The sequence below is a fragment of the Phycodurus eques genome, chromosome 14 (genome assembly GCF_024500275.1).
Source record: "Phycodurus eques isolate BA_2022a chromosome 14, UOR_Pequ_1.1, whole genome shotgun sequence".
Classification (NCBI taxonomy): Eukaryota; Metazoa; Chordata; class Actinopteri; order Syngnathiformes; family Syngnathidae; genus Phycodurus; species Phycodurus eques.
In genome coordinates this window covers 180,917-193,610 of record NC_084538.1, presented here as the reverse complement: position 1 = coordinate 193,610, position 12,694 = coordinate 180,917, and the positions used below count along the sequence as shown (strand labels likewise).

Genomic DNA, 12,694 nt, shown 5'->3' with positions numbered 1-12,694 from the left:
GCTTCCTGTCGTCTCTTCAGTGCCACTGTCTCTAATACATACATCATGGCTGGCCTCACCACTGTTTTATACACTTTGCTCTTCATCCGAACAGAGACTCTTCTGTCACATAACACACCTTACACCATTGCTCTGGACGGTTGACCCCAAGTATTTAAAGTCCTCCACCCTTGCTATCTCTTCTCCCTGTAGCCTCACTCTTCCCCCACCACCCCTCTCATTCATGCACATATATTCTGTCTTACTTTGGCTAATGTTCATTCCTCTCCTTTCCAGGGCACGCCTCCATCTTTCTAACTGTTTCTCCAGCTGCTCCCTGCTTTCACTGCAGATCACAAAGTCATCTGCAAACATCACGGTCCACGGGGATTCCAGTCTAACCTCATCTGTCAGCCTATCCATCACCACTGCAAACAGGAAGGGGCTCAGGGCCGATCCCTGATGCAGTCCCACCTCCACCTTCAATTCGTCTGTCACACCTACAGCACACCTCACCGCTGTTCTGCTGCCCTCGTACATGTCCTGTATTATTCTAACATACTTCTCTGCCACTCCACACTTCCGCATGCAGTACCACAGTTCCTCTCTGGGTACTCTGTCATAGGCTTTCTCTAGATCTACAAAGACACAATGTAGCTCCTTCTGACCTCTGTACTTCTCCATCAACATCCTCAAGGAAAATAAGGACTCTGCGGTACTCTTTCTAGGCATGAAACCATACTGTTGCTCGCAAATACTCACTTCTGTCCTGAGTCTAGCCTCCACTACTCTTTCCCATAACTTCATTGTGTGGCTCCTCAACTTTATTCCTCTATAGTTCCCACAGCTCTGCACATCACCCTTGTTCTTAAAAATGGGCACCAGCACACTTTTCCTCCATTCCTCAGGCATCTTCTCATCCGCTAGAATTCTATTGAACAAGCTGGTCAAAAACTCCACAGCCACCTCTCCTAGATGCCTCCATACCTCCACAGGAATGTCATCAGGACCAACTGCCTTTCCATTTTTCATCCTTTTTAATGCCTTTCTAACTTCCCCCTTACTAATCATTGCCACTTCCTGATCCACCACACTTGTCTCTTGTACTCTCTCATTTTCCTCATTCATCAACTCCTCAAAGTATTATTTCCATCTAGCTAGCTCACTGCTGGCATCAGTCAACATATTTCCATCTCTATCCTTAATCACCCTAACCTGCTGCACCTCCTTCCCATCTCTATCCCTCTGTCTGGCCAGCCTGTATAGATCTTTTTCTCGTTCTTTAGTGTCCAACCTGGCATACATGTCATCATTTGCCTCTTGTTTGGCCTTTGCCACCTCTACCTTTGCCATGTGTCGCATCTCAATGTATTCCTTTCGCCTCTCCTCCTCGGTCCTCTCCGTGTCCCACTTCTTCTTAGCTAACCTTTTTCCTTGTATGGTTTCCTGTACTGTGAGGTTCCACCACCAAGTCTCCTTCTCTCCTTTCCTGCCAGAAGATACACCAAGTACTCTCCTGCCTGCCTCTCTGATCACCTTGGCTGCAGCGGTCCAGTGTTCTGGAAGCTCCTCCCGTCCACCGAGGGTCTGTCTCACCTCTTCCCGAAAAGCTGCACAACACTCGTCCTGTCTCAGCTTCCACCACATGGTTCTCTCCTCTGCCTTTGTCTGCCTAATCTTCCTCCCCACCACCACCAGAGTCATCGTCTTTGCTGTCTAGCCACACTCTCCCCTACCACAACCTTACAGTCGGTAACCTCCTTCAGATGACATCGTCTGCCCAAGATGTAATCCACCTGCGTGCTTCTACCTCCGCTCTTGTTGTTCACCCTATGTTCCTGCCTCTTCTGGAAAAAAGTGTCCACTACAGCCATTTGCATCCTTGTTGCAAAGTCTACCACCATCTGTCCCTCCAAGTTCCTTTCCTGGATGCCGTACTTACCAATCACTTTCCTTCACCAACATGTCCATTACAATCTGCACCAATCACGACTCTCTCTCTGTCTGGGATGCTCAGAACGACTTCGTCGAGCTCCTTCCAGAATTTCTCTTTCACCTCTAGGTCACATCCTCCCTGTGGGGCATAGCCACTCATCACATTATACATAACACTCTCAAGTTCATGTTTCAGCCTCATTACTCATCATCCTGAGATTTTCCTGTCATAGTCTATCTATCTCTCTGGAAATAAATCTCCCACAAGTATGTGTGCAAACATTTGAGATGGAAATGTGAAAGGATTTGACTATATTTTATGAATGGATTTGAGGATGGTATGTGAATAGATCCGACATGTTCATGTGAGTGTGTTTGAAGTGTATGTGTGCAAACATTTGAGGCGTGTATTTATATGAGTTGAAAAGTAAGTGGTTTCAAAATATAATCTGGCATTGACCAACAGCCATAAAGTACAATAGTAAGCCTAACTTAAGCAATTGCGTTACATAGCATTATACATACATTTATATTTTTAAAGTATATATGTCGTATACTTGTTGATTATTGTGTTACAATAACGCTTTTCCTCATTGATTTAAAATGGCTGCTTTTAATGTGTAAGTGCTGTAGGATATGACGTAATGGTCGGCCAATCAGAAGCCGTGTCGTGCATGACGTAGGGCTAGGTTGGCTCGTCTATCAAGAGCGAGACGCTATTATTCGGACGCGGGTGCTGCCGAATAAATGTGCCTTTCGAGCTAAAGCGCAGTGGACGTGTGTTTACTCTTAGACTCAAGGCAGAGTTTCAACACCGCTGCGTTACAATCTGAAACGTATACGGTTCGTTGCAGGCAGGACGGCCGGATAGTCGCGTTTAAGCTCCCCTGCGCCGGTGTACCTAATGACGTGTCCAAAGGGAAAGAAGGAATTGAATTGTCGTAGTGAAACTCGTGTCATAGATATGCACTCCAGACTACACACAGTCGGAGTCAAGTATTTTTTTAAAATGAATTTATATTCAATAAATTAGAATATAGTTGAAAAGTTTTTCTTCAGTACTCATAGTGATTAAACGCTGAAGTACTTTTCAGAGGGCAAATTCCAGCCCAATTTCTACATTAAAAGTCACTATTTCTTGAATTAATTCACTTTCGTTTGACTTTATATTTTAGCTTCTCAATATGGGGAATTTTTTTATTTGCTATGTGCTGCAATCATCAAAATAATACATATTTTAAATATGAAATACTTCACTAAGTGTGTGCAGTTTCTCTATAATTTCACTGTTTGAATTGAACTATCTAGTAAAAGATTTACACTATTCACTTGTGAGTAGTTGACATGAACTTGTGAATGCCGGCGATGTGTGCGAGAATGCGACTGACATGCTCGCGTGAACGCATTTGAGTAGTGTTGATGAGACCAAGATGGGTGCGTATGAGTGCATTTGAGTAGTGTAAATGAGAGCATTTGACTAAATGAGAGCATTTGATTAGTGTGAATGAGAGCATTTGAGTTGTGTGAATGCGAGCATTTGACTAGTGTAAATGAGAGCAAGACTCGTGCATATGAGAGTGTTTGAGTCCTCCTTATGAGAGCCTTTCAGTAGTTTGTGTGTGTGTGAAAGCAATTGAATAGTAAGTGTGAGAGCTCATCCTGAATAATGTCCCTAACGGCCCCTCATAAGCGAGCCTTCTTTTGCTGCGTGACGGCGTCATTCTTAAGCCGCCCAGCAAACTGCTTGAACCTAATTTATTGCGCGCCGTTTGTAACCTTGAAGCGTCGAATGACAGGACAGCTGTAAACCGAGCTGCCGCTACCCACTCAAAATGGCTCCATCACTCACTTTTGGGTCCCAACCCCCTCACTTGTTGAGAACCAGTGGTGTAGCATGTATGTTGATGATGATGATGATGAAATAATGTGTCCCAGGCTCAGTACGAGAACCCGCCTCACGTCTACGCGCTGGCCGATGATGTTTACCGCAACATGATGATTGACAGCGAGAACCAGTGTGTCATCATCAGGTGGGTGGGACTTTTTTGTCAAAGACATCCTGTCTTACTTCCGGTGTGACTTCCTGTGCAACTTCTTGCTGGTCGTCAGCGGTGAGAGTGGGGCCGGGAAGACGGTGGCGGCCAAATACATCATGAGCTATGTATCCAAGGTGTCAGGGGGTGGAGACAAGGTTCAGGTGAGTGGAGGGGCGAGGCGGGACTTGAGGTAAGGTGGAGTCCGGGTGCTGGTGCACTACTCTGTCTGTGTCTGTGTGTGTGTGTGTGTGTGTGTGTGTGTGTGCGCGCGTGTGTGTGTGTGTGTGTGTGTGTGTGTGTGCGCGCGCGCGCGCGCGTGCGTGTACAGCACGTGAAGGACATCATCCTGCAGTCCAACCCCCTGCTGGAGGCATTCGGGAACGCCAAGACGGTCCGCAACAACAATTCCAGCCGCTTCGTCAGTAGTCACCGCTCACACCCGCACAGAGACACACGTACGGCAACACACACACGCGTGACACGTGCACTCTCCTCACAGGGAAAGTACTTCGAGATCCAGTTCAGCCGTGGCGGCGCTCCCGACGGAGGAAAAATCTCCAACTTCCTGTTGGAGAAGAGCCGAGTGGTTTCACAAAATCCAGGAGAGAGGAACTTCCACATCTACTATCAGGTACCACCAAGGACTACTGGGTACTGCCAGATACAACCAGGTCATACCAGGCACTGCTACAAATCAAATCCAATTGTTTATTTAATCATTGTGATTAAAATTATTGTGATTAAAACCTCTTTTACAAGAACAATCTGGCCAAGCAAGGCAGCCAAAAGACACAGTTACAACACATTCCAACAGACAAAAAAAACCATTCACAATAGGTTCAGATTACAAGTTATCAGACACAGTTGCAAGCACCGTTGCAAGCAACCTGCTGAAAGGCATCTTGGGATCGAAGGGTTTGCTGGCTCTGCTTTATGCGCAAAAATACGCTTAAGTAATCAGGTAGCAGCCCAATCAGAGCTTTGTGCGAGAGAGAGAGGCATCGTGTCAGTCTGCATATGGGAAGAGATGGGCACTTTGCGGTCGCATAGTGTGTAACGATGCACTTGATTGCTACATCTGGTAACAAAGCATCCCAGCACAGAACCCTGGGGTTCACGCTTAAGTATGGGGAGGAAAGAGGATGAAAAACCTGATGGCCGGACACACTGAGCTCTACCAGTCAGGTTATTTGAGAACCACTTAACACCCTGCCCAGATAACCCCATCTTTTGAAGACACTTCGATAAAACGGCATGGTCAACTGTGTCAAGGAGTTTACATAAGTCTAGAAACAGAGCTGCACAGTATTTCTTGCAGTCCAGAGCCGGAATGACATTGTTGATAACCTTCAGAGCAGTGCTAATTGTGCTGTGTTTTTTTTTTTAAACCTGACTGGTATCTGGAGAGAAGACCACGTGTATCTACGTAAACTTTAAGCTGCTCACTTATTAGTTTCTCAAGAACTTTGGTTAGAGGACACAACTTTGAGATTGGCCTGTGGTTTTTAATAGATAATGGATCACAACCTTTAAACAGGGGGAGAATGTATGTCGATTTCCAAAACAGGGGAATCTCAATGATGTCGTGGTGAAATTAAAAATATGAGTTAAGGGTTCAGCAGTAAAATCAGCAGCTGGCTTTAAACAAATGTCAGGGCCTGCTGATTTATCAGACTTGAGTTTTTTTGTTGTTGTTGTTTTTTTTTTTTAGAGCTTCAACCACTTCAAAAGGAGATACTGTAGATTGAAGGATTCCATCGCAGAGTTCTGATGGGATGATATACAGTATTGATTTCTAGGATCTGATGGCAACAAATGTCCCGAACGATGACCCGAATAAGATAAAATGCTTGTTGAAATAATTCAGAATGTCTGATTGATCGGTTACGGTACCAGATTCTGTTTCTATGCTGCCTGGTAAGTCCTTAGTGATGTCATGCCCATTCGATATCTTGATAACGTTCCAAAATCTTGGGGTCCTTTAGGTTCCAGTCAGTTTTAGACCTCTTGAATGTGGGAGATGAATGGATTTCTGAGCTGTCTAAATGTCAGCCTCTGACTTGGATGGCCTGGCTTTAGACCAGGCTACCTGTACATTTCTCTCTCCACAACCTGGACAGTGGGGAGAAATCCAGGGATTGTCACAGCCTTTCACTCTAAATTTGCAGAGTGGCGCATGTTTGTTTATTATATTGAGAAAGGTATCATAAAAGAATTTCCACTCTGATGCCTATCATTAATTAAGGAGATTCTCGACCAGTCAAAATTCCATAAAACATGATGAAAGGCTTGTTCACAAAAGTGCTTAAGGTCCTGTTTCTGAACAGTCCGTGGTTAGGTTGTTGGGAGTTTACCATGCCTGAATGTCTGACTATGGCAATAACACACTCTCATTCGCAACAACACAGATTTCAGAAAATTTGTGCCATGAATTAGTTAATAGGTCATGAAGGGAAGATTTAGTTGGGCATTTGGAATTGAATCTGGTCAGGCTAAGGCTTGATAAATTGAGTCAAGTTAAAAGAATCACAGATGGATTTAAAACCTCCAGAGGCGGGAGAAAACCAATCCCAATTGAAGTCTCCAGTAAGTAGAAAGTGGTAAGACTCTGGGGTTGATAATACGTTGTTCAGAGATCTTCGAGTCTGGCTACATCAGCTCTGTGCTCTCAACTTGAACCAAAAGTTCATCTTACACCTTCAAACCCACACCTTTGATCTCTGACCCTCAGCTGCTGGAGGGGGCGAGTGGGGAGCAGAGGGAAAACCTTGGGGTCACGACCCCTGACTACTACAACTACCTCAATCAATCGGAAACGTTCACGGTGGAAGACGTCAACGACAAGAAGGAATTCTTTGACACCTTGGTCCGTCTATCTGTACCTGTCTGTCTCTGTATCCGTCTGTCTGTGCATTTATCGGACTCTCTATCAGTCTGTCCGTCTGCCTGCATTTACTTGTCAGGGCGCCATGTCCGTGGTGGGTCTGTCCGTGGAGGAGCAGGATTCGGTTGTTCAGCTGGTCGCAGGCATCCTGCACCTGGGGAACATCAACTTCCGCGAGGAGAACAACTTTGCCGTGGTGGAGAGTTCTGACTGTAAGTTTTCGAACATTCCGCGTAGCACCGCGTTGCCGGTCGGTGGCTCGTGTAACGCCGTGCGCGTGCTTCAGTTCTGGCCTTCCCGTCCTTCCTGCTGGGGATCCCTCAGGATGCTCTGTGCGGCAAACTGACCAGCAGGATTCTGGACAGCAAGTGGGGCGGGAAGACCGAGTCCATCTCAGTCACCCTGAACACAGAGCAGGCCTGCTTCACCCGGGACGCCCTCGCCAAAGCCCTCTACAGCCGCCTCTTTGACTTCCTGGTCGACGTCAGTCTGTATCCACTCGGTCTTGGTCCATCTGCTTGGGCTCGCCTGTGACTGTGTGTGTGCGTGTCAGTGTGTCAATAGAGCGATGCAGAAGGATCAGGAGGAGTTCAACATCGGAGTTCTGGACATCTACGGCTTTGAGATCTTCCAGGTAACACACACATGGACATGCGTGCACACACACTCGAACATGCATGCACACACACACGCACACACACACACGCACTCCTCGCTAATCCCGCATTTGTGTTATTTTCGTACTTTAGCAAAACGGTTTTGAGCAGTTCTGCATCAACTTTGTCAACGAGAAGCTGCAGCAGATTTTCATCCAACTCACGTTGAAGGCAGAGCAGGTGTGACGACCGTATCACCTTCTCAGACAACTTCTGTTCCTCCTCCAAGCTCTCACCATCAAAGCACTTCCCACATGTATATATACGCATGTGTGTGTGCGTGCTTGTGTAGGAGGAGTACGTTCAGGAGGGAATTAAATGGACGCCCATCGAGTATTTCAACAACAAAGTTGTGTGTGACCTCATTGAGTCCAAACTGGTGAGTTGTCCACTCCAAAAACATTAGATACTCCTTTCAACATCATCGTTAACGTCATCTTCACGTCAAATGCATGTTTCCACACCAAATGTCCGTGTCGATGCTCAGTCATCCAGGTCATAGTGATCAGCAAAAGGTGACTTTGGGCAACTAGATTCTTCTTGTTTGTTGAAGACGTCTCACCTTTTAATCCAAAATGTTTTCTCACTTCTAAATCTTAGATGTGGAATGTGGATTTGTCACAGTTGGGGGTGGTCACATGTTTTGTTGTTGTTGTCTGGTGAGTGACAGGTTTGCATAATAACGGCTGGTCGTTCAGAAACGTCTCATTGATGTGCGCTTTTCCTATGGCGTGAGACAGTCTTTGGGTGAGATGTCAGGACATTGTTGTTAGATGACTTCTCTCAAACCAGCAGTCCTCTCTGTCCGCCAGACCCCAGGGGACACACCCACCAGAGACAAAAATATGGGAATCCCACACCTAAGCTTTAGTTGGTGAAGAAGCCTTTTGGATTAAAAGGTGGCATGTCTTCAACAATCTAGAGTGCAGTTGCCTCCATTCAACTTTTGCGGATTGCCAGGACTTGTTTGACTCCATATAAATACAGTAGCTCGCATGATCTTCTTTGTTGTCCTGCCCAGAATCCTCCTGGCATCATGAGTGTGTTGGATGACGTGTGTGCGACCATGCACGCCAAAGGTGACGGCGCAGACCAGACACTGCTGCAGAAACTCCAAGGTCAAGTTGGTTCACACGAACACTTCAGCAGCTGGAACAAAGGATTCATCGTACACCACTACGCCGGAAAGGTACATCGCCGAGACAATGACACACCTCGTCTGTCGGTCTTGTCTGCCTGTCTGATGAGCCGTGTGCACGGTTCAGGTGTCGTACGATGTCAGCGGCTTCTGTGAGAGGAACAGAGACGTGTTGTTCAACGACATCATCGAGCTGATGCAAGGCAGCGAGTTGTAAGTGCTCCGTGGCATATTATGCGACGACCCCTTCGGCATGACCTCAGGCTGACGGCTGCGCCTGGTGCTTTTATGTCAGTCCGTTCATTACAGCGCTGTTCCCTGAGAACCTGGATGCCGAGAAGAGAGGACGTCCGACCACGGCCAGCAGCAAGATCAAGGTGAGCATCTGACCGTCCATCAGGTGGCCCGGTCTGACCTCGTCTTCACCTGAACTCATTATGGTCCTCCCCTCTAGAAACAAGCCAACACTCTGGTCCAGACACTTATGAAGTGTACACCTCACTACATTCGCTGCATCAAACCCAACGAGACCAAACGTCCTCAGGACTGGGAGGAGAACAGAGTACGACACCAGGTGGAGTACCTGGGCCTTCGTGAGAACATCCGGGTTCGTCGAGCAGGATATGCGTATCGTCGTGTTTTCAACAAGTTCCTGCAGAGGTCAGAGAGCAGAGCCAAAGCTGATAGTGGGTCACGTTGCTCGGTGTCGTTAACCTTTTGGCCACACAGGTACGCCATCCTGACTAAAGAGACGTGGCCCACCTGGCGAGGTGACGAGCGTCAGGGTGTCTTGCACCTCCTCAACTCTGTCCACATGGAGGAGGACCAATTCCAGCTGGGCAAGACAAAAGTTTTCGTTAAAGCTCCAGAGTCGGTATGAAAATGTGTAGAAGTAGTGCAGTTCTGGAACTTTACCCCATAGTAAAGATCCAGTGTGGTTTTGTCTCTCCTGCAGCTCTTCCTGTTGGAGGAGATGAGGGAGAGGAAGTACAACGGTTACGCTCGGGTCATCCAGAAGGCGTGGCGTAAACACATTGCTGTCCGCAAGTACGTGAAGATGAGGGAGGAAGGTGAGACCTGGTCGCTCACTCACTTGGTCGACAGATTCTTCTGCTCCAAACACAAGTTTCTTCTTTTTCTTCCTTCTTCCAGCGTCTGACATCCTGCTGAACAAGAAGGAACGCCGCAGGAACAGCTTGAACAGGAACTTTATGGGCGATTACATCGGCACCGACGTCCACCCGGAGATCCGGCAGTTTGTCGGCCGCAGAGAGAGGATCGACTTTGCCGATGTGGTCATCAAATTTGACCGCAGGTTCAGGGTAAGAGGTATACTGAACTCAAGGAACCACAGAAGAAACCCATTTACCTCACAACACCAGAGTTGTTGTTCTTTGTTTCTCTTGACCAGACGGTGAAGCGTGACCTCATACTCACCCCCAGGTTCTTGTACCTGATTGGTCGAGAGAAGGTGAAGCAGGGACCAGATAAAGGTCAAATCCAGGAAGTTCTCAAGAGGAAGATGGAACTCTGCAATATCCAGTCTGTTTCTTTGAGGTACAAGTCCAGGCTCAGAACTGCATAATGGGAAATAAAACCTGGATTTGACCCGGGAGTACAAAAAGAAGCACAAGAAAACCCGCAAACAGGATGAGAACAATGACTGAAGCATGTATAGCCAATTGAATTATAATAATAATTATTATTATTATACTGTAGACCTTCATGTGCTTGACTGGTATTAGAATATTCTCAGCAGACACATTTCTTGTAGGGAGTGAATCTAAGGATCCCAAACTAGAAGCATTAGATAGGGAGGGGAAACTAGACACATGCTGAAATGTGTGCTAACTGAATCGGTCTGGATCGGTCTTTGTTTTTTTGTGCATCTGTAGCACCCTGCAGGACGACATTTTTATCATCCACGAACACGAATACGACAGCGTCCTCCAGAGTGTCTTCAAGACCGAATTTCTCAGTCTGCTCATCAAACGTCATCACGAAAACACTCAGAGTAATCTTCCGCTCAAGTTCAACAACCTGTTAGTACTCAAATACACTCTGCGTCTTCCCACCTGACTTTGTCTATCGGTTTAGGTCTTTCTGCATCGTCGTCTTCTGTGCTTTCAGTCTGGAGTTTAAAGTGAAGAAGGGAGGCTGGGGTCCATTCACCTCATCAGGGTCCAGACAGATCCAGTTCCAGGTGGGTCAGGGGGACGAGGCAGTCCTGAAACCCAGTGGGAAGGTTCTGAATGTCTCCATTGGACCGGGTCTACCCAAAAACTCACGTGAGCTCCAACCGGTCTCGTAAGCGCAACCAGAATTTCCTGAGTCTTGTCTGACTTCCCGTCTGTTTTCAGGACCTACCAGGAGGGACAACCGTAAAAGTCTGTACCGGGACAACCGGGCTACACCCACCAACCAGAAAAACTTGGGTACCAGTTGAACAAACTGCTGTTAATGAGTCGAGTGCTGTGCTTATTTGCACTGTCGACTTGCTCAGGTCCTCACAACGAGGGCGTCGGGCACCGGCGAGGAAGGTCCTCCAGAGGCTCGTTACTGAGGCAGCATTCCAGCATGGAGCAACCCAGTTTGCCCCGCCTCCAGAACCAGAACCAGCATTGGCACGACAGCGGGCGCGCAAAGCACGTGGACATGGGTTTCATGAACGTCCCGGAACAGGGCGCCGCTGGGTGAGAACGCTCGGACCGTAGCTCGTACTGACGCTACCGACGTGGGGTGGGCGGGCGTCTGGCCGGTCGGGAGGTCAAATGAGTTGTATGATTTATATGCAGGAGAGTACATAAAAACACAAGCAAAGCCTGTAAAAGTCCACGCGCTAGGTACACTCACTCGGATCCACGGAAGCCTCAGTGACTCAGTCGAGGTGCCCCTGAGGGTCCATAGCCCAAGAGCGCATGTGAATCAGGGGACGTTTGCGACTGCAGTCAGAATAGAACGTTTGACATGTGAAGTCTCGGACCTGGTGGCAACCTTTTAGTCGGACCTCGGAAGACTAATGATGAAGACGAACGCGTCAGGTGACTACCACGGCTTCACTTAGTTTGTTTGCCTTTAGTCTGCAGCGTCGGCGTTCCAAGGAGGTGAAGCCGGTCCCTGGAGCGGGTCGGCCCAAACCGGCCCCCAAACCAAAGCCTCGTTCCCCGCAATGTCGCGCTCTCTACGCTTACGACGCCCAGGACACGGATGAGCTCAGCTTCAACACGGATGACGTTATCGACGTTCTCACTGAAGGTCTCGGCATTCTTCTTCTTCTTACTCTCCAACTTTTTTCTCCTTTTCAATTTTTCCTTTCATTCTCCACCTTCTCCTTTTCATTCGTCCTCTTATTCTTATCCTTTTCACACGCACCTCTACAACTGTCGAACCGCACTGAAGGGGGGGAGAAACTGACCTCTTTCTCCTTCTTTTCCACTTCCTTCATCTTCTCCTTCTTACATCTTTTCCTGCTGTCCTCCTTCTTATTCCTCCTCTCTCCTGTTTTTCTTCTAACGAGCCATATGGTTGTTGTTTAGATCCGTCGGGCTGGTGGTTCGGACGTCTGCGCGGCAGAGAGGGAATGTTCCCCGGAAATTATGTGGAGAAGATCTAGACGTCGAGGTCAGAGCTCACTGACCATTATTTTACTGTTTCAAAAAAATAGATCTTTTTACAGACTGACGACTGTCAGTCATCACCCTTCGGGGTCACAGGTCAATGTGCCGCCAGCTGGACCCGAAGCAGGCGGCAGTGACGTGTTGTCATGGAAACTGGAGAGGATGTCAACGTGAGGACTGAGATTCATGAGGCCCCGAGAGTGTTCATTAACATTCATTTATGTAAATTCATGATAATGAGTGTTAATTAGAGTTAGTGTTCTGTTTATCCGCTTTGAATGTGATTTGATGACTGAAAGTCTCTGTGCAATCGCAAAGAAAGCAACTAAAAGTTGCTTGTATTCAATAAACAAACAAGTTGGGATAAAACAAAAATCATTCTTTCACACTTTTGTGTTTTTGAGTGTAGAGCGTATCACGTGACTGAGTGACGCCAGCAGGAGGACGCT

The 12,694-nt window shown here is 47.3% G+C and overlaps 1 protein-coding gene across 4 annotated transcripts in view; it reads left to right on the top strand.

The window, feature by feature from the left end:
• The window catches only part of myo1eb (myosin IEb), a 22,875-nt gene extending 10,193 nt beyond the window's left edge, over positions 1 to 12,682 (top strand). Inside the window, exons 5-29 of one of the 4 annotated variants that reach the window (XM_061696876.1) lie at positions 3,850 to 3,944; positions 4,024 to 4,111; positions 4,279 to 4,368; positions 4,450 to 4,581; positions 6,682 to 6,816; positions 6,914 to 7,046; positions 7,121 to 7,317; positions 7,388 to 7,468; positions 7,584 to 7,670; positions 7,783 to 7,869; positions 8,512 to 8,679; positions 8,756 to 8,841; positions 8,924 to 9,005; positions 9,083 to 9,288; positions 9,358 to 9,502; positions 9,584 to 9,698; positions 9,781 to 9,950; positions 10,040 to 10,185; positions 10,524 to 10,670; positions 10,759 to 10,916; positions 10,989 to 11,063; positions 11,132 to 11,321; positions 11,708 to 11,883; positions 12,165 to 12,249; positions 12,342 to 12,679. In XM_061696876.1, the coding sequence (XP_061552860.1) occupies positions 3,850 to 3,944; positions 4,024 to 4,111; positions 4,279 to 4,368; positions 4,450 to 4,581; positions 6,682 to 6,816; positions 6,914 to 7,046; positions 7,121 to 7,317; positions 7,388 to 7,468; positions 7,584 to 7,670; positions 7,783 to 7,869; positions 8,512 to 8,679; positions 8,756 to 8,841; positions 8,924 to 9,005; positions 9,083 to 9,288; positions 9,358 to 9,502; positions 9,584 to 9,698; positions 9,781 to 9,950; positions 10,040 to 10,185; positions 10,524 to 10,670; positions 10,759 to 10,916; positions 10,989 to 11,063; positions 11,132 to 11,321; positions 11,708 to 11,883; positions 12,165 to 12,241 (3,066 nt within the window). In that variant the 3' untranslated portion in view covers positions 12,242 to 12,249; positions 12,342 to 12,679. Of the gene's footprint in view, positions 1 to 3,849; positions 3,945 to 4,023; positions 4,112 to 4,278; positions 4,369 to 4,449; positions 4,582 to 6,681; positions 6,817 to 6,913; positions 7,047 to 7,120; positions 7,318 to 7,387; positions 7,469 to 7,583; positions 7,671 to 7,782; positions 7,870 to 8,511; positions 8,680 to 8,755; positions 8,842 to 8,923; positions 9,006 to 9,082; positions 9,289 to 9,357; positions 9,503 to 9,583; positions 9,699 to 9,780; positions 9,951 to 10,039; positions 10,186 to 10,523; positions 10,671 to 10,725; positions 10,917 to 10,988; positions 11,064 to 11,131; positions 11,322 to 11,707; positions 11,884 to 12,164 lie in introns of those variants that run through there. The other 3 variants (XM_061696877.1, XM_061696875.1, XM_061696878.1) reach the window with 3 other exon arrangements.
• Positions 12,683 to 12,694: the final 12 nt, after the last annotated feature.